Source organism: Haliotis asinina, chromosome 5 (assembly GCF_037392515.1).
Source record: "Haliotis asinina isolate JCU_RB_2024 chromosome 5, JCU_Hal_asi_v2, whole genome shotgun sequence".
Taxonomy (NCBI): domain Eukaryota; kingdom Metazoa; phylum Mollusca; class Gastropoda; order Lepetellida; family Haliotidae; genus Haliotis; species Haliotis asinina.
Window position 1 is genome coordinate 10624457 of NC_090284.1, and position 20846 is coordinate 10645302.

At 38.4% G+C, this 20846-nt stretch overlaps 2 protein-coding genes across 3 annotated transcripts in view; one reads left to right on the forward strand and one right to left on the reverse strand.

Annotated features, from left to right (window-relative positions):
- Nucleotides 1-19030, reverse strand: part of LOC137284171 (probable helicase with zinc finger domain) — a 52920-nt gene extending 33890 nt beyond the window's left edge. The window contains exons 1-3 of one of the 2 annotated variants that reach the window (XM_067815890.1): nucleotides 18894-19030; nucleotides 12695-12877; nucleotides 5075-5111 (exon numbers count right to left, since the gene is read on the reverse strand). In XM_067815890.1, coding sequence (XP_067671991.1) covers nucleotides 5075-5111; nucleotides 12695-12823 — 166 coding nt within the window. In that variant the 5' untranslated portion in view covers nucleotides 12824-12877; nucleotides 18894-19030. Of the gene's footprint in view, nucleotides 1-5074; nucleotides 5112-12694; nucleotides 12878-18889 lie in introns of both variants that reach the window. The other variant, XM_067815891.1, reaches the window with a different exon arrangement.
- A 598-nt stretch (nucleotides 19031-19628) lies between these two features.
- The window catches only part of LOC137284170 (E3 ubiquitin-protein ligase RBBP6-like), a 32372-nt gene continuing 31154 nt past the window's right edge, over nucleotides 19629-20846 (forward strand). The window contains exon 1 of the mRNA XM_067815889.1: nucleotides 19629-20317. Coding sequence (XP_067671990.1) covers nucleotides 20152-20317 — 166 coding nt within the window. The 5' untranslated portion in view covers nucleotides 19629-20151. The remainder of the gene's footprint in view (nucleotides 20318-20846) is intronic.

A 20846-nucleotide genomic window follows, 5' to 3' on the forward strand; every position in this document is an offset into this window, starting at 1 on the left:
TTGAAACATATACATATGTATGTAATAAGACTCAACAGCTGAACACTATGAAGAATAATAATGTGCATCATAAGAACATTCAATGGCAAGATTGTTTACCAAAATTTTAATTCTTTCTATTGTTATAAGTCAAGTTTTTATAACTTAATAATCAACAAATCAATAATCATGAAACATGAATATATCCTCCTTTCATCAAAAGAAACACTCAGAGAAGTCAGTTTTCCTAAATGCTTCTAAGAATCCAGTCCAAAGATGTCAGTGCAATGCACATAGTAACCTGTGATAAAGGAATTTATGACAAAAATGATTCCAACAATATCCAAGTCTTGATTGTTTTAGAAAGAATAACAACTACATATTAAATAGCAACAGCCAAATATTTTGATCCTTCATCAGAAACTTTCAATGTGAAACCCTAAGTTGATGGTGTGGGTAAATATATTTTAACACCACTATGACCCAACTTGGACATGAGGTAAATGTGTAAATCCACCAATTATCTGCACTAGTTATAGTTTGAGAGTACTTGTGTACAGAGGCACACACTGACAAGCTGCTAGTGTTGTGATCTTGAGATGTAAGGTGTAATGTAACGACTGGACGTCAATGACAGCAGAGGGATGGAAGTATGTTGTACATACACACATCAATAGAGATGCTAGCCCTGGAATCTTCTCAGTGGGTGTTGCCATGGACAACAACATTTTTTTAAAACAAAACCCTTCAGGCATTGATTTGAAGAGGCAGCTATACTGTGTTTATGCTGTGACACAGAGACCACTGTCTCAATGATGTACAAGTGAGATATTCAGTGAGGAGAGCTAGCAGACTCGGGTGGCTGGTAAAATCAGTAATGATCCAAGTAGTAGTAACAAACAGACACACAATGAGGCATGTTTCATAAAGCAATCTCTCACAACACAAGCATTCGTTATAAGTCTTTCTGCCCTGGACAGAAATGCTACACTAACACAGTCTATCCTATGTCACAGAAAGCAAAGTGGCTGCTGTGATGCTCATAACCTATGTTAAACTATAGGAGTTACGACCAAAACAAGACTGCCATGGTCACATTATATTTGACATCTGCCAGATGACTCAAGTGCTACAAAACATGAGCCAAATTGTAAGTACGAAGTAAAATTTGAAAGTGAGATCAATTGGCTGACATTTCATTATTGGTTATTATGTTTGTTCGGCTGAACAATAATTAATGATTGTTAATGGTTGCGTTAACTTCATAATTTCTCCAGATCACATGACAAAGCATTTGATGCTTTTGTGGAATAAACTTTTCAAAGTCATGTCAGATTTCTACACTATAAATTCAGGAATCAATGATTCTAGAATCACATAACGTGACACAAATCGTTATTTGATGCAACATCTGATACACTGTCATGATTGGGGCTGATACAGTTACCTGTCACTAGAATCGAACGACCAGTATGTACATGAACTAATTTGAATTTTCTAACAGTTTCACTGAACATAATAAACAATGTATCAAATGCTGACTCGTTATTGCAGTTTTAAAAAACAAAAGCCTTTCATATTCAGTACCCCAAACTTATGCTATGTATCATATTCGCCCAAACACAGACTCACTTCAGCACCACCATTGGCATAACTAAAATTCAGTTAAAATGTGTATTACATTTCTATATCATAAGTTTAGGAATCAATTACTCTCAAGTCACTTTGGTTAACTTTACTAACTAAATGTTGACATACTTCCAAGTATGGTAGGCTATCTAACACTCTGGCTAAACAAAACTATGAGAGCTGATAAGTTCTGATAATAACCTGTTAAAAACTTGTGAAAATGTTCATAAAGTAAGCATGATAATGTTGAACCTAGAGAATTATCAAGCATATGTCAGGAGAATTATCAATATGTCAGTTTGTTGTTTTGAACCCTGTCACCGGGCTTGCCGACAGAATGTAATTCTACAACAAATACATTCATCTAACATAATGAGGCAGAATGGGGTTAAACACTGTGTTCAAAATGACTGTCCTTTTTTTGACTAATGGTGGTTGCTAGTCACACAGACTATCTGGGTTCCATTCCCCATATGGGTACAATGTGTGAGCCTAATTCCTGGTGTCCCCTGCAGTGATATTATTGGAATGTTGCTAAAAGTTGTGTAAAACTAAACTCATTCACTCACACACTCTTTCCATTGACATGCATACCTGAGTGTGTATATTAGTGAGTGGCTGCTTGTCCAAGTCAGGTGTCATGCCACTTTGATCTGGGCTAACATGTCACAGTTTAACATTTATACTCCCCTCAGACACAGCACACAAACAAAACAGAAAACTTCTAAAATGTTTCATCCTTTTATCCTTTATTATGGTGATGATGTAGCGCACCAGGCAATGAGACAAGTGCCATCTGTAATATTTTCTGGTGAGGTTCTGCTTGAAATCCTAGCCACCAGCAAGCATGTTTTCTGCTAGACTGCAGTGTTGCTTCTTTCACAAGAGCATCTGCAGTTCAGTAATGATCACTAACATAACATTTGACACTAACCCATGAACTGCACTGAATAAAACCTATAGGAAGATTTTGCTTATATGGTAGTCACCACTGCTGTAGCTTCATCTCAAGCCTGTTGACAGTCAATTCAGAGACTGTAAACAAGTGTCTCACAGCATCAGCATCAGGAACATCTCAATGGAGTATGGAACAATGATCAATACAACAGTTGGAGTGGCCTTGATCAGAAGTCAATCAATATGTCCCTTATATGGAAGGAATTGCATACTTGTGTGTGCAGTCATCAATTCTGCAAGCAGTTTGTTCATTTCAACCAGTACAAGATGGTTCAGACCTGTGATTTTACGGCTTTCTTCCAGCATAACATTCTTCAGGTTTGGTGACTTGCCAAAGCCATGAGTTGAATGATATCATTTCCAATAAAGAAAGATTCATTTATAAAAGTCAGTAAATCAGATTAAATCAATGCATAACAAAACTGTGGGAGTTTTTCAGCAAGCAGTCTGAACAGGCTTACAGTAGTGGATAACACTGAAAGATGTCCACTTGTTAAAGTTGCCATGACTATTCATAATATTAAATAAACTATCAAAGATGGGTCTAGGTGAGTCAGGATCAATGTCAGCTGTTAACTAACACTGCAGAATCCCCCACTGCACTGTGAGCGGCCAGATGGATTACTATACACATTGTCTAAGCTGGTGACAGATGATGCTACTGTTGAAGTACTGAGAGCAAAGTACAGTAGAAGCTGTGAAAACCAGCATCTGTCCAATCCAGCAAGTTGTAAACACCGGCACAAACTCTCAGTCCCATAGGTGGTTTGTACATTTATCATCAGCTCTACAATCCAGTACATTGTCTAAACAAGATCATTTCCTCAATCCCTGTGAGTGCCGGTTTAGACAGCTTCAACTGTAATAGCAACAGCAGCACTCGAGTGGATCAGCAACATTCACATGAATCGGCAACATTTAAGAGGTTCATTAACACAGAGGGATCTGCAGCACACATGTAGATCTGCAGCACACATGTGGATCTACAGCATTCAAGTGGATCAGAAGCAGTCAAGTGGATCTGCAGCACACATGCGGATCAGTAGCGTTCAAGTGGATCTGCAGCACACATGTGGATCAGCAGTGTTCACGTGGATCTGCAGCACTACATGTGGATTTGCAGCACACATGTGGATCTACAGCATTCAAGTGGATCTACAGCATTCAAGTGGATCTGCAGCAAACATGTGGATCTGCAGCATTCAAGTGGATCTGCAGCACACATGTGGATCTGCAGCACTACATGTGGATCAGCAGCACACATGGATCAACAGCATTCAAGTGGATCTGCAGCACAAGTGTGGATCAGCAGCATTCAAATGGATCAGCAGCACACATGTGGATCTGCAGCACACATGTGGATCAGAAGCAGTCAAGTGGAACTGCAGCAAACATGTAGATCAGCAGCATTCAAGTGGATCTGCAGCACACGTGTTGATCTGCAGCATACAAGTGGATCAGCAGTGTTCAAGTGGATCTGCAGCACACATGTGGATCTGCAGCATTGAAGTGGATCAGCAGTGTCCATGTGGATCAGCAGCACATGTGGATCAGCAGTGTTCAAGTGGATCTGCAGCAAGCATGTGGATCAGCAGCATTCAAGTGAATCAGCAGCATACATGAGGATCTGCAGCACACATGTGGATCAGCAGCACACATGTGGATCTGCAGCACGCATGTGCATCTGCACCACACATGTGGATCAGCAACATTCAAGTGGATCAGCAGCGTTCAAGTGGATCTGCAGCACTAATGTGGATCTGCAGCACACATGTGGATCAGAAACAGTTGATCGGCAGAAGTAAGTGAATGATGTGATATCGGGTCACATTCACCAGTGATGATGTTAGGTTACATGTGGTTGAACATCACGTTCAAGATTGCTGCAGCAACAAAAATGTGTATGCATGTGTAGAGCAATGTGCATGTGTGTTAATGCATCTGTGGCAAGGAGCACACATGCATGCCACCACAAGGCAACAACGAGGCAGCTTGTGGGAGGCTACAACATGGAGCCACACTGAAACCTTGGAGTTTGGGTACCCATGATTACTGACACAACGGAGTGTGGGTGAGTTTAGTCTTTCGCCACTGTTAGCAATATTCCAGCAACATTATGGCTGGGCTCACTACATATGGGCTACACACAATGTACACATAAGGAGAAATGAACCCTGGTCTTTGTGATAAGTGAAGGCTTTAACCACTTGGCTACACCTCTGCCCCCAGGCATAGAAGTGATGTTAGTGTACATGCCACTACATTCTACTGAAGTGAGTGAGTGAGTGAGTGAGTGAGTGAGTGCCAGCTTTGAACACTATTCCACTTACATCACAGTGTTTCAGCTTGATATAGGATGAAAGTTCTCAGTGATATAGGCCTTTGAAATTTAACACAGTTGTGAAACCTATGAACATTGGTATGATGTAGATAAACCTAGACACACGATCAGTGCGAACTAGGACCCATGTCCCCTCTTGTGATGACGGTAACTGACTTGGATACTTACCCTTATTACATTCTTCCAGTGCCTCTGTATGTTTTCTCTGCAAAACAAACAGAAAAAAGATAGCACATCATGGGTAAAAGACTTGGGGAATGGAAAAATTTCTTTAATTTATATCTGAAATTAAGTGAATCACAAGATTCCCTTGATATTTACTTATTTTCAACTTATTTTGATGGCGTGTTGAAATGAACACAGCATTTTTGCTACTTTTTGAAGGCAAAATATATTCCAAGTTTTAGAGTCAACTGCAATTTATTTATCTGATCAGTCCAGGTCTTTTGGTCTCACAACAATGTAAGCTCATGAGATACAGCACTATAGCACAACAAGATAACACAACTGGGTCAAGTCTGACATGAGTCGAGAGCACTGCCATGTGGATATTTCAGACTGCTGTAAAATTGTCGTTGGGTTGGAACAGTACACTGATAATCATTCAGTTGTGAAGTTCAAAATTAGCCTAAAATATAAAATCATATAAAATCTCTGTATTCCTACTGTTATTGGCAAAGATACAAACAACAATAACGGACAAGAGGCAAAAAAACTGGTAAAAAACTGGACCATGCCTTATGGTCATACATGGGAAAAAACCTGGAACACACCCTATGGTCGGATATGGGAAAAAAATGTGGACTACATTCCTACGTCAGCAAACTAAAATAAACAGCAACACAACTGTCCTTGGTCAATATAATAAGACAAGATTTCAGATGCTTTATATATACAGTGTACACTATACAAGGCGATACACTCAGCCTTCCTCAGGCTTACTCCAAGGGAGATAATTCTGTCATTCTCATGACCAAATCTTTCTTGAACAGTCACGATAAATTTAATGATGAGCCAACACAACATTCCTGTTGGAAATGAAGACCAAAATTTCTCAGCTGTTAGATTTTTCTTTTCTGGACCAGAACTGTTTTCTGTAAGGTCGTGTGATGAACAATGGGGCATATTTGTACTGGTCTTATGTTTTAATCTGTATCAGATAACAACCGATACCAGGCTTTGCAATTCATGCGAACAATGGGGCATATTTGTGCTGGTCTTCAGTGATGTATCTTCCTACCTTTTTTTTATCCATCTTATGTTTTAATCTGTATCAGATAACAACCGATACCAGGCTTTGCAATTCATGCGAACAATGGGGCATATTTGTTCTGGTCTTCAGTGATGTATCTTCCTACCTTTTTTTTATCCATCTTATGTTTTAATCTGTATCAGATAACAACCAATACCAGGCTTTGCAATTCATGCGAACAATGGGGCATATTTGTGCTGGTCTTCAGTGATGTATCTTCCTACCTTTTTTTTATCCATCTTATGTTTTAATCTGTATCAGATAACAACCAATACCAGGCTTTGCAATTCATGCGAACAATGGGGCATATTTGTGCTGGTCTTCAGTGATGTATCTTCCTACCTTTTTTTTATCCATCTTATGTTTTAATCTGTATCAGATAACAACCGATACCAGGCTTTGCAATTCATGCGAACAATGGGGCATATTTGTGCTGGTCTTCAGTGATGTATCTTCCTACCTTTTTTTTATCCATCTTATGTTTTAATCTGTATCAGATAACAACCGATACCAGGCTTTGCAATCATGAATCACATGATGGGGGTTCATACTGACAAACAACATCTGACCTAGTTATGAATGCTTCAGTCTGACACAGAAACAAAATATAAATGCTGAACATTGTACACATGAAGAAGGTTTTAGTCTTGTTCAAACACTACCAACTAAAAGATGCAAGAACAACAGAAAATATGATAAAAATAAGTCTATGCTGATCCTTTAGACTTGATCTGAAAAAAAGGGAAAGGAAATTCTCCAACTGCGTTGTGTTTTAGCTCAGAGGACTTTTATGAACAAAGTTTTTGAAAGTAGTCATAAAATACATTCTTTAAAATCACAAATATTTGCCTAATTTTCTTTAAGAAATTTACCCAGATAACTATCTGCAGGAAAAAAAAATAATCAAAAGCTAGTTTCCATGTGTAATTCAATCTTGCCATAAGACAGAGCATTCAGTAATATTATCTAAACAACTTATGAATGTTCTGCTCAGATGGATTTCAGGAGCTCAAGAAAAGTACTACTATTAGGAATCTAATTCATTGTAACATATAACATGTAATGGCTGTTTGTATTTTAATGCTACACTTATCAGTTACCAAGATACATGCGGGTAGCCTATAAATGATAATGCCTGGAGTGCACTATCTGTCCAAAGGCTGATATAATTAGGATAATATGTCAAGTATATAAAACAGAATGACATATCTCATTACCCATATCAGTAGTTTAATGGCATATAATAATCCACACAATTCAATGTAAAGAGCAGGACAACTGTGCTGGGCATGTTTGCAACATCAAATGGTTATTCTGAATGTGTTACTATCATCATTGTACTTGAATTTCAGCAAACTTGATGTGTTTAGACAACCTGACACATCAGCGACAGGGATGTACACCATGTGTACCCAGCCTATCAGTACTTAGCATTGCAGGAGCTGATACTGTTGTCATCATGTCCTCATGTCATGTTTACAGTGTTTTACCTCAACTTGCAAACATGGAGGTCCCAGGAAACATAGAATTATTAGTCATAAGCAGCGTGCAAAAAGTTTCAGAATTTTGTGTGCCAGTCTAGCTAGCAATAGCCCAAAAATTCACTTGCCTGAAATTTGAATGTAGACGTGGGTTTCATCATTAAGCTGCTCATATAATGATGCACATTTTTGTCAGGCCAGTGTCTATTTCGAACACTCGCTTTAATGGTTCTCGCTTGCAATACAAGGGTTCTGTTATGTAAAGGTGTAGAGAACTGTACATTTTTATAACTTCTGTAAATCTTGAATAGATCATGTGGACTGGTGCATAAAATGATGCATGTAATTGCTCTGAAAGAAACAGCCAATCACAGTAACAGAAGCACTGTGGGTAAACAGCTTCCACAAAGGGAACACTTGCCATATATGGAATGGAAACAATTGCTCCATACATTAAAAACTGTCACACCAGGTGGTGTCAGTGTTTGCCAAACCGGTTTCAATCACAAGTTGTGCGCAGGCTATTTGTAAAGAGGCCTCCAAGGGACGTAACTCTTTGTCCTTTGCTTGAAATATGTTCTGCCCGTACAGATTTGAGAGTCGATTTAGTGCAAATGTTGAAAATGTTTAAAAGTTTTTAAATCGATGTTGTAATCTAAATATTATCTTTATTCTACAATCTTATTATTTATGGGAATAAATTACATAGTAGCTTTCCTGAGGGCTCATAGCTAGTGTACGTGAGACAAATACATATTGTTTATTTTGGAGAAGTGTGATGTGATATAGCGCCTTTAATGAGATATGCTCTTTTGGGGTTTACAAATTTCTCAATAATGTACAGACAATAGTGTTTCGGTTGGCTGAAAGGCAGCATCTACGTCACTCAACGAGACCTCCCTTTGTGTGGTGATAACTGGTGGTAACGATCCTGATATCACTGGTGATAACGATCCTGAATAAGAGTCTGGGTTCGAATTCTGCAAGAGATTCAACCCCCACCTAAATCTTAAATCGATACATTACTGGAAAACAGTTATACAAAATATACCACACGCTACTTCTGATCACCTAAAGTTAACTATGTATTTATATCCACTTGTAAATTACTTAATGTGTGTGACTAACCATGCTGACATTACCTTGAAAAGCGAAAGGAAAGCTATATCTGCATTTTAAGTAATCACGTTCTTAGAAATAGCCTTTGATCAAATCAATATAACATTTTGTACTACGCTTTCTGCATGCACATGGTCAAGCATTCAATGAGAAAATGCCAGTATAATTAACCTGTTCCAGCTGTCTGTACTAACATGACTCAAGAGTACTTGCACTACATTCCAACTGGATTCTTTGACTTCACACCAGTATCTCAACTAGTCAAGGGTGTTTATGAAACCAAAAGCAGACTAGATGATCAAAAAAAAAGAAATAGTCAAGCTAGATTTCTTCCATATAGAAAAACATCATAAAAAATTATGTCTGAAGTAGAGAAATACATTGTTCAATATACGATTTCAGACACTCTATGTTGAGTCTACATTTCAGATTGTGACAGGTCGTGTAAGGAGACACTCAGATATTTAGCTTCAGGCCTGAGGCAAGGATGTCCAGAGAGTGACAATGACATTACCAAGCTGTATAAAACATGAAAACTGACCTTCACTGTGACCTATTTTGACAGAAAACCTCCATTAATATGATAAGTGGTGCTTATTATGCAAGTGTTTGTGTAACAGAAGACAGATGAAATGTAGAGTCACTGGAGCTTCAGCTGGTGTTTCTGAAGACTCATTGAAAGAGTAAATGCCTTATAAACATAAAACATTCCATAAGAACATATTCGCGTCTCAACTTTAAGGCACTCTATCTTTTCTTTTCACACATTTGTATATCATTTTCCAAGTGGGAAACTGATCCTGGTCCTCAGGGGACAGAATAATAACATATCCACAAGGTTAACCACGTCTTTCAGTCAGTTCAATTGAAATACTCAAGAAGAGACAACAGTTCTGACCAAAAACACCAGTTCACATTTCACATACAGATAAAATTATTCTTGAAACCTAGCAAGAAAAGATAAGCAATCCTTATCATGATCCTATCTCTAAAAAATTATGATTTTGAATATCATAAGAACATGTCAGTTGTCCAAACAAACAGGAAGATTGTGATGAACTGACTGACATTTCAGCCATGAAACATATGAAGCAAATCTGACCTAAGCAGTTTTCATATTGTCCTGTAAACACACAACCTCAGAAGTATAGATATTGACCTGTAAGCATTATTTGATGTCAGCAATAAACATGTTGACCTGTTCACCATGTGATCACTGTATGCCAAAACACAGGCCTTACAACAATGTGATCACAATATGCTAACATACAAGCCTCACACCAATGTGACGACAATATGCCAACATACAAGCCTTACACCAATGTGATCACAATACGCCAAAAACACAGGTCTTTCAGCAATGTGATCACAATATGCCAACACACAGGCCTTACACCAATGTGATCACAATATGCCAAAACACAGGTCTTACAGCAATGTGACCACAATATGCCAACACACAGGTCTTACATCAATGTGACCACAATATGCCAACATGCAAGCCTTACACCAATGTGATCACAATATGCCAATGCAAAAGCCTTCCACCAATGTGACCACAATATGCCAACACACAGGCCTTACATCAATGTGAGCACAATATGCCAACACACAGGTCTTACACCAATGTGACCACAATATGCCAACATACAAGAATGACACCAATGAGATCACAATATGCCAACACACAAGCCTTACACCAATGTGACTACAATACGCCAACTTACAAGCCTTACAGCAATGTGACCACAATACGCCAAAACACAGGTCTTACACCATTGTGACCACAATATGCCAACATACAAGAATGACAAGAGGGTAAGATTCTTTATGGATAACAACTTCTTTATTGCTTTTCAAAGGAGGTCATATAGATTTCTGTGAGTAATGGGGACAGCGGGGAGCCCATGGGCAGGCCGTGGATTTAAGCAAGCCCTCAGCACCTCGACCATCAAACCCACTTGCTGGTACAGAAAGGTTGACGACACCTTTGTCATCCTATGTCAAGACCAAGACCCAACTACCCTCCTGCAACACCTCAACCAACAGCACCCCCGGGTCCAGTTCACCTTAGAAACAGAAACAAATGGCCAGCTTCCCTTTCTAGATGTCCTTGTAACTAGGTCCCCAGACAACAAGATAGAAACCAGTGTCTACAGAAAGCCAACCCACTCCGACCAATACATTCATTTCGACTCCAACCATCCCCTGAAAACCAAAACTGGGATCATCTCTACCCTCACCAGACGGGCCATAAACCTCTCCTCCAACAGTCCAAGTGCAGAAATAGAACACCTCCGCCATGTTTTCACCAAGTTCAACCACTACCCACCAAAGTTAGTTGATAAAATCATCAGATCCACGCTCCACCCGACAAAAAAAGAGCCCACCAACAAACCTGAACCAGCACCTATCCGCATCGCTTTACCCTTCATTGGAAAAACCTCCTACCACATCAGCTGTCTCCTAAAGCAACAAGCAGGCATTGAAACCTACTTTACCAGTTCTACAATGCTGAAAACCATGCTCAAAGCGAATGGCAGGAACACCTCTAAACAACAACAGCCACCGAAAGGTGTCGCCTACAAAATCAACTGCGACTGTGGCGAGGCATATGTAGGTGAAACCTACCGGCCCATAAACATCAGAATCAAAGAACACTTATCATCTACAACCAAATCAGATCGGAAATCTGCTATATCCGACCACATCATTAAATGTCCCAATCACAGCATAATTTGGGACAGTGTAGAGATATTATCCAAAAACTACAAGGACTTCACCCAAGAAAACTGGCAGAAGCAGTTCAAATCAGGAGACACAAGCCCTCAATCAACAGAGATCAGGGATATCTCATCCCAACTGCATACAATGAACTCATAAAAATAACAGATTAGAGCTCACCAGCCACCATTACTAATTACCCTATCAGCCATGCATACTTTGTCACAGCTACAGCCACTATTGGCTTCCTCTTATTGTCTCATCATTACTACCACCCACTGTTGTTGTTGTTAATCCCCCGCCTTCCCCCTCATACCTACGTGTTGTTATTTATCCCTGTCCATGTATATAAGTCTGTTCTGTGATGTATTACTCCACTCTTGCTTGACAACGGTATAAGGATCCATACCGAAACGTCGCATCATATGCAATAAAGAAGTTGTTATCCATAAAGAATCTTACCCTCTTATCACTTACCAGCTTCTAGTAATGCCAATCAAACAAATCATACAAGAATGACACCAATGTGATCACAATATGCCAACACACAAGCCTTACACCAATGTGACCACAATATGCCAACAAACAGGTCTTACACCAATGTGATCACTATATGCCAACAAACAAGCCTTACACCAGTGATCCTTCTGGTTCAAGCTGTGCCAGCCTAATCACTGCACATGCACTATGGGCGGAGCACAGCTGTTGAAACCACTATTTCCCCCAGTGCTGGGGGACAATTAGTGAACCATTTGCACGATTTTGTGAGTTTTTCCCATCACGTTATTTTTCATCTTGATAAGTTGAATTTGCATTTTTGAAAATTTGTTTCTATAAGTCCATACAAAAATTTATCAGAATCTGCAAAGTTGTGTTTTGCGTTGCATGTGACCTCTGATCAGATGTTTTCAGCCAATAACATAGTCATAACTTACTTCATTACAGAGACTAATAACATTACTGATTTGATGACAATATTGACCTACTTCTGGTGATTATCATACCTCTGAAATTTGAAACATAAAAAGATAAATGTTTTGAAGACATTTCCCCCAACTTGCCTATAAAGCACACTAGGTCTGGTTCACTGTGTTGAAAAAAACAATACTCAAGTGAAAAATTATGTGAAAGGTAAAAATGAAAGTGTCTGAAAGAGCTATTTATCTAAGGTATCATAAACCATTTGAAGCAGTGCATACATAGGCAACTCACCTGCTTTATAAATGCATTTACATTGTTGATGACTTCCCCCAGTTCTTCTTGGTATTCACAGGTATCGTTAGAGTTTGCCGTATCATGATTGGTTGGTTTTCTGTTGGCCTCAGACGTGCTGTCAGCCATCCCCTGTCACATGACTCGGACAAACCATGGGGAAGTACTGGTGTGGGCATTTACCTACAAACAAACATCACAGCAATAACATAAAACCCAGTCTTGTACAGAAAATATTCATGATATTAACTTGACCAAATTCTCTACTAGAAACTTGAACTTTCTGTTATAATATAATCATAAAATCACAAAGGACACTACAATATTTTATCAGTTTACGAGACCTTCATATTTCCTGCATGGACCCTAAAAATGATTAAATCAAATGGGGGTCCTCCAAACCCTTAGTTGACAAGATATAACTCTTAGTATGTCTAGAATAAGACAAATAAGAGAAAAAAATCAGAATCTGTGGATTCCAGAAATTAAATTATACTTATTTTTTTATAAGTATCAGTCATATATAGTATGGGATGATAAAATTACATGCCTATCAAAAGAAGCATAGTAAATAGTTTCTCAGTAATATTGCATAATGCTAAATATTTACGTCAGTTTCACCTCGAGTTATTCAGAATGGCCAGTGAGTTCCTGATTCAGAATCAGCCACATCAACACTAGTGTGACATCATAATTACTGTTCAAACACAGGATACTGGCTGATATTTAAATAACACAGAGACTAATGTTCTAAAATTAGACATCAGTCAGCACAGATAAAGAAAAGACTTTAGCCATGTTGCATTCAAAGTTGTATTAGCTGTCTCCACATTTTTTCTCATGGGCAAAATAACATGGTGAATTTGGAAAAAGCAAGAGGGAAGTGGAGTACGGAGTAATCTGAAAAAAAAAAACAGGTTCTATACCAACTGTTACACATATAATATCAAGTAACTCCTCCTTATCGAAATTGCCTTCTGTGATAGTTATGCCGACTCAGAAGTAGAGTGATGTCTTACTAATTGGACTTACAGTCCCAGTCAGAGCCACACATAAAATCCACCCAAACCACAAGCCAATACATTTAAAAACATGACCAAGCATGACCACAGCAAATCAAATCTTAATGCACTTGGGAAGTAACCAACATATTTTGGCAAGTCTGAAAATTCTGTTTTGGTATGTGTGGGAGTTTGGAATATCTTGCGTCAGATAATTGACTTTCATCATGTTCGTCAGGGCCAGGGGCCTATTCCATAAAATGATTTTTGCGTCAAGACATTTGTAGAACAATGCTGAAGCATTGAGCACCAAGATCACTTTGAGCATTGCTGTCAAGGGGCTCCTTTCAGTAAGTTTCACGGAGCAGCCTTTACCAAAGCTAACCTTTTCTCCTATTTTTTAACACTGCACTAAGGTTACCTTAGTGACTTATGATCACCTTGGTGCTTTGTGAAAGGAGGCCCTGAGCTGGTTTCACAAGTCAATCTTAGGGTAAAGGTGATACTGATCCTTAGTGAACTGCGGAATCTTACATAGTCACACTACTGTGTGGGGGCACAGCGGGTGAGATGGCTATAGTGCCAGGCTAGTGATCCAGTGAGTTTGAGGTGTTGTGATTGAACCCACCTGTGACTGGGTGTAATAACCTTGAAGTCAACTTTGTGGGCAGCCTCTTTTCCATGTTGTCACAAAACCTAGTGTACAATACACAACCCTGTACACTTAACAGAACCCACAAATCCACAGGTATATGATCCAGTGAAGTTGAGGTGTCGGTATTGAGTCCACCTGTGACTGGGTGTAACAACCTTGAAGTCAACTATGTGGGCAGCCTCTTTTCCATGTTATCACAACCCGTAGTGTACAGTACACAACCCTGTGCACTGAAAAGAACCCACAAATCTGTTGGTATATGACCAAAAGATGGCCACATGAATATGTTTAAACATCTAGTTGCACATACAGCAACAATGCAATAAACTTGGGCAAAGTACTGTGACTATATGTCCAAGTCCACCCAGCTGTGAATGCATACCTCGATAGGATGAGGCAGCTACAAATACTTTGTGCACCTAGAGGCAGCAAGAGTTGTACACTCCCCAAGGAGTTGAGACTGATAATACGATAGGCCATTGATACTGACATCCAATGACAGAGGGAAATATATGTCAGCGCCTTGAGCAATCACTAGTCTCCTGGATATGTGCCCCATATATAAATATCAGTGTTAGGGAGCCTCCATATTCTCCAGAAAGTTCTTGGTGGGTTCGACTAGGCAGTGTTTCCTGGGAGAAGTCCCATTCGCTGTCTGGGCTGTGTAGAGGGGGCGAGGGCCCTGAGCTGATGATGAGCTTTACCAGCCTGACTGTGCCAGGATCACCTGAACCCTCTCTTCAATCCTAATCTGTAAAACATAATAATATTGTCATTTTATGAAATCAGACCATTAGCCATGGTAAAGAGCATCACAAACTATCACTTCAAAACTATATTTACCATGGATGAGTGAGTTTAGTTTCAAGAGCTTTTAGCAATATTTCACCAATATCATGGCGGAGGGACACCAGAAATGGGTTTCGCCCATTGTACCAATGTGGGGAATTGAAGGGCTCATATTCTCTACACATTTGTAGCCCTAACTTTGATTGTAGTCAATGTCTTAAACAAAGGCTTAAGAAGTTAGTATGGATACAAACGTTTTGAGGATATCGAGCCTGCTCTCAAGCATGATGAGTGAATGTTTTAAGTTTAAGCACTAGACTATTCCACCATTAAAATTGTGCAACAAGCACAAGTCGCACTACTCTTTCTCTAAATTAACAAACTCTGTCTATCAAACACTGAACTCATGAAGGTCGAAACATACCTAATTAGACATGTAATCCTTATCAAACGTGCAGCATGAGTTGCATTCTATGCCCCTGTGTACAGTGGAACAAGAACAATGATACCAACACTGTTGTTGTTTGTTGTTGAACACTCATCAAAATGAAAACATTATTGCCCAGTCTGACAGTTGATCAACAAATCACCTCTAATGACCAGCAAAGGTTGCTGAGGACAATTCCAAACCAAAGTCCTTACAGGCCTGTGGCCCCTTTCACAAAGCTCTTGCAAGCCTAAGATCTCGTAACTTTTCTTATAACACTGGTACATCCTATTTTACAGTATAGGAGGTAGTGATGCTACAAGGAAACATACGAGATCTTAGGTTTATGAGAGCTTGGTGAAACAGGACCCTGATTTTTTTTGTAAATGTATATGAACCACAGATACGTTTGTAAATGTCACAAGACACAATTTGTCACACAGCAAGAGCTGTAGGACACTGACCTGTGATGTGTTGCCACCAGCAGTCAGTCACACACATTCATATGCTGCATGTCTCACAACCTCAAGTCAATAACCATTTCAACTATAATTATACACAGAGCATTCTAATTCCATGCAATATCATTTTCAAACACAAAATGGATTGATGTTTCATATTATTTATATCTGATGCTCTTCAAGAGAAATAAGTATTTCTGATCACCTAGAAATTTCTCATCATGGAGTGACTGAGAGTTAAAGCAGGTATTGTTTCATCATGTTTACGTTACTACATTATTATGTTCAAGCAACATACCAGGCAGTTACTCATTCTGGATTATACTGCAAAGAGACAGACATATTTCCTTAACCTTTGACCCTTATCTTAGCTGTATTTTCAAAACGTCACCCAGGGAAAGATATTAGATTTTAAGTCATGGCAGCATGTTATTATATATCTATCTTTTCTGAAAAGCTGTTGACAAAGGAATGTAAATAACTTGTGACACAGACTTGCTCTTAAAACTAAATTGAAAAGAAAACTGAGAACAGAGTGTTGAAAGACACAGTGAATAACCCAGTTTAAAGATTGCCAGCTACCAAAGTACCTTTGCTGCAGTATGGTACTCCAGCAACATTCATACCATCCTACTTGCAGCTGGTCATAGTTTGCATGTCAAACAGATGATTAATATGAACAAATATTGTATGAATAGACAGAGTTAGACATATTCATTCCTTGAATGATGTGGTCACACAATGCATTTTCAGAGAGAAATCTATGACCTATTAGAGACAGCATGACTTTGCTTTGACTTTGTGTGAAAGTCTGAACGAGAGTGGCAAAGATAGGGTAAAGATGCAGTGATTTGAGCCATCTATGATAGATTCAAATCACAATGGACAACAGCTTACGGACACATGAGAGATCAACTATTTCTGAAATGCTTCTTGTAAATGTTACTTAATCTTGCTATTTAAATCCAAACAAAAACAGGATAGCGTGCATTTTATAGCACAAAGTGGTGCTTATAACTGTTCACACAAATTATTGGCAATCACTCAGTCTTAACATAAAAATATTATCAATTCTAAGATGCTTCGGTGAAAGATCAAGGGCACTGACAAAACTTTATCAGACGATAATGTGCACTTTTAGCATTACGTCACTGCACCATTCCAGTCTACCCCCTCGTAATCGAACTTTTCTGCATTACGTCACTATGTAACCGACGTCACGATGGATGTCAGTTGCCATCGCCTCTCACAGTAAACTGCTTCGTTGCATCCCGTTTCTTGGTTTGCCGTTGTATCAAACAGCTAACATTACTTGTGGAAACATTACGTTTATGTTTTCTGAAGGATAAAATGTCTCATAGTTTGACTCAGAAGTTTACAGAGACATGGTAATGTTTGCAATGTTTACATTCCCACAATGCAATCATGGAATGTCGCATGACTAGTCAATTTCAGCTGAATGTACTGATCTAAACTTTTGTTGGTCGTAGAAATGAGACGGTCATGTTGCCTTGTATGGTTTAAGAGAATCACGGATGTAATTAAATTGATCTGGAGAAGATATTTAACTCGAACATAAACCGTCACCAAACTGTTCATCATTTGTTTTTCTAGTAATGTTTGTCTTAACATAGGGGGCTGACATGTCAAAAGAACACACACAGCGCGTCAGTTAGCCCTGTGCAAGGATTCTTAATTTAGGTCACAGACACCGTCGTTTGTTTTCTGCCATAGATTAATCTAAATTAGGCTTGGAAATTATTAAATATGTCATCTTAGAAAAGAAATACAGTTTGCGAAAGTGTGCTTTATTACACTATACATGGAGGTTGAACGAACTTTATTTCTTAATCAAGTTAAATGTATTAACATCAAAAATATTATAACATTTGCATAAATCAATAGTGTGTAAGAAAACATCATAATTTCTTTGCATTTGTGCACAGTTGTGATAAATGGATATATTACAACATTACAATAAAGATGTCATTTAGTTCCATAACATCACGCAACAAGGTTACAATGCAGTTTAAAGAATTATATGTCAGTTTGTGATTCAAATCATTGCAACAAGGATTTACTTGCAGTAATCATTTTAAACCAATCAAGAAGAAGGAAAAAATGCCCATACGACCCCAACTACAAACAAAACTACTTCATTCTCAATATGAAATTGACACAAATCCAAAACCTTGCAAGATACACTTATGTCATAACCAGCATTAGAAAATAACTCACTTACAGTTAATGACATGACTGATCACTGAAAGATGTCACCAGACAAATAGTATCTCTTTAGCAGGATTAGGGATTTATTTAAGTTGAATAAATGTGAAAAGAAGTATGTAATCTCAATCCAATTCTTTCTAAATTCTGAGTTAGTTCCAATGACACAGAAACAAGACTGTAATAGTGCATAATGATATTGTGGTATAAGATTCGTACCACATTTTTATAAACTAGCTAGTTTAATAAATAACAGTTTCGAACCTATCACGGCCCCTCTATTGCTTCTCTTTGGTGAATACATTGCCATATCTGTGAAAATATCTTCAGCTTCAAGTGCCTTTGATTATAAACACTACCTTATGTGTTTTCAAATCGTTAATACACAAGTGAATTTCACGGAAAGATTAAATTGACAGTTGCTTGCAAAGGCATTTTGACAGTCATACAACTATCACATAAAAATGACATTTGGAATAACGCACGTTGTCAGAACATCCTCATTGTAATTTCTGAGAAAGGAAGGAAGGGCATTTTGTCTTGTAAACATAAACAAGCAGGGTTAACAACATAATTTGAGAAGTTTTGGGTTCCCAGCAAGCTGTAAAGTAATCTGCGAGCCATTCTGTTGCATACTTACTTGTTGTTATGCTTTGGACATGGTTTATGATTGCAGTCAGTTCTTGATTACGTTTCCCGGAATGAGGTATCCTGGTCTAAATTTGATGTTACAATCACCTGTTTAGACTTCCTGCGATGTCACAATGATGTCATGTTGTATCCGGCATGATCTCCTAAAGACTGCTTACAAGTGAAATTCGTTGTCAGCTGAACAGTATTTTGTCTCTGAATGTGCCTCTTTGAGCAAAATAATTAGTCGTGCCATTTCTGGCTTGGCTCGTACGTGCAGTTACCCATTATGACAGTATCTGTTAGAGCAAATTCTGTTCATTCTGGTATCATAAAGAATATGTAGGTCACAAAATGAGCAAGATTGTTAAAAGTTCACCACCTAGTTAGTAAAGTGAAACTTTGGCAGTTGTTGAACAAACGTGGTATTTACGGTATACAATACGAGGGAGCCAATAAGAGACATTAGACTGGGTTGCTGAACCCATTCTGGGTGAAGTCTCTCTTATTATAATTTAGAACTTCAGACAGACCGACAGGAAAAGCCACAAATAGACTTAATTATTTGGCATGGACATTCCGTCAAGCAGTGTTTCTTTTGCTGAGTCTTTTAATATTGTGTAGATACATTTCGATGATATGACATCTTGTTTGTGTCTAAATAGATCTGAGGAAATGTGCTCAAATGAGGATGTTCGCCTTCCAACACGACATGTATTTATTAGTTGCATGGATAGTACTGCTGTTGAAATGAAAACTCGCTTGAGGAACGTGAATGCACGAGACAAGAAGGAGGCCATTTGGTGAAAGAGTATTGTGTCATTTTGCTTTGTTTGTCTTCTTGGTCATTGTCGAAACATCTCCCCATATTTAAATTGTGTCACATGGTAACAACATTCATAGGCACCCAAGGAGTGATAATTTACAATTAGCATTATTTCAATATTTCCCATTCCTTGAAATATTGAAAAGGTTGCGTTGTCCAGTCCATCCGGACCTCAATCTGTTGTGAAATCAGGGACACATAAACCGTTGCAAAGCAGTTTGTATTTGTACCTTATTGTATTAAGTTGTTAGCGTAAAAATAGAGTACATTATGTGTATGTTTGATGCCAAACATTGCGACAAGAGCCAAACGATAAGGAAGAGCATGTGAACGGGACAGACAAAATGGCGCACATGTGTTGAACAATGAACTTATTCTTGGTCGTGGAATTCCACCAGTTTCTTTTCTTCAAGTTTCTTTGAATTGGTGAACAGTTGCAACGATGTCAACAGTACACTACAAGTTCAAGAGTAGTCTTGAATACCAGTCTATCACCTTTGATGGTATCCACATATCACTTGGGGACCTGAAAAAAGGCATCAGCCATCAGAAAAGATTGAAGCCTGGAGAGTATAACTTAGTGATCACCAATGCTCAAACGAGGGAAGGTAAATTGAACTTATGTTTAATCTTTACACTTGATATTTTGGCATTGTAAATGAAATTGAAGTGAAACATCCAGATTTTAACTTTTCCATGATAACATAAGTTAAATAATGAAATGTGTGTGATGGGATTCACAATGCACTTGTCAAGATGCTTAGTTAACTGATCATTTTAAGTTGTTTTTTGTTAATGATTTGGTATGTCATCATAAAAATTATTTAGCTTTGAGAAACAAGTGCTTGCAACTCTTCGGACATTTTTCTTATATTTTAGAGTGACAAGCTGACTTGTAAAATTTAACTTTTAAGATGTAACAGATGGGCAGATACCCTGGTCAAGTATAGGCAGATGTCATGGTCAAGTATAGGCAAATACCATGGTCAAGTTGAATTGGATATTGCAACACATGTTACATTTGGGATTACACTTTCTCTGTAAAATATGTATTCTAGTATTTAGTTCATAGAGTCCAATGCAGGATTTGACCTCTAATTAATGGAAACCATGGCCTACCTTTAGAATACAGAATAC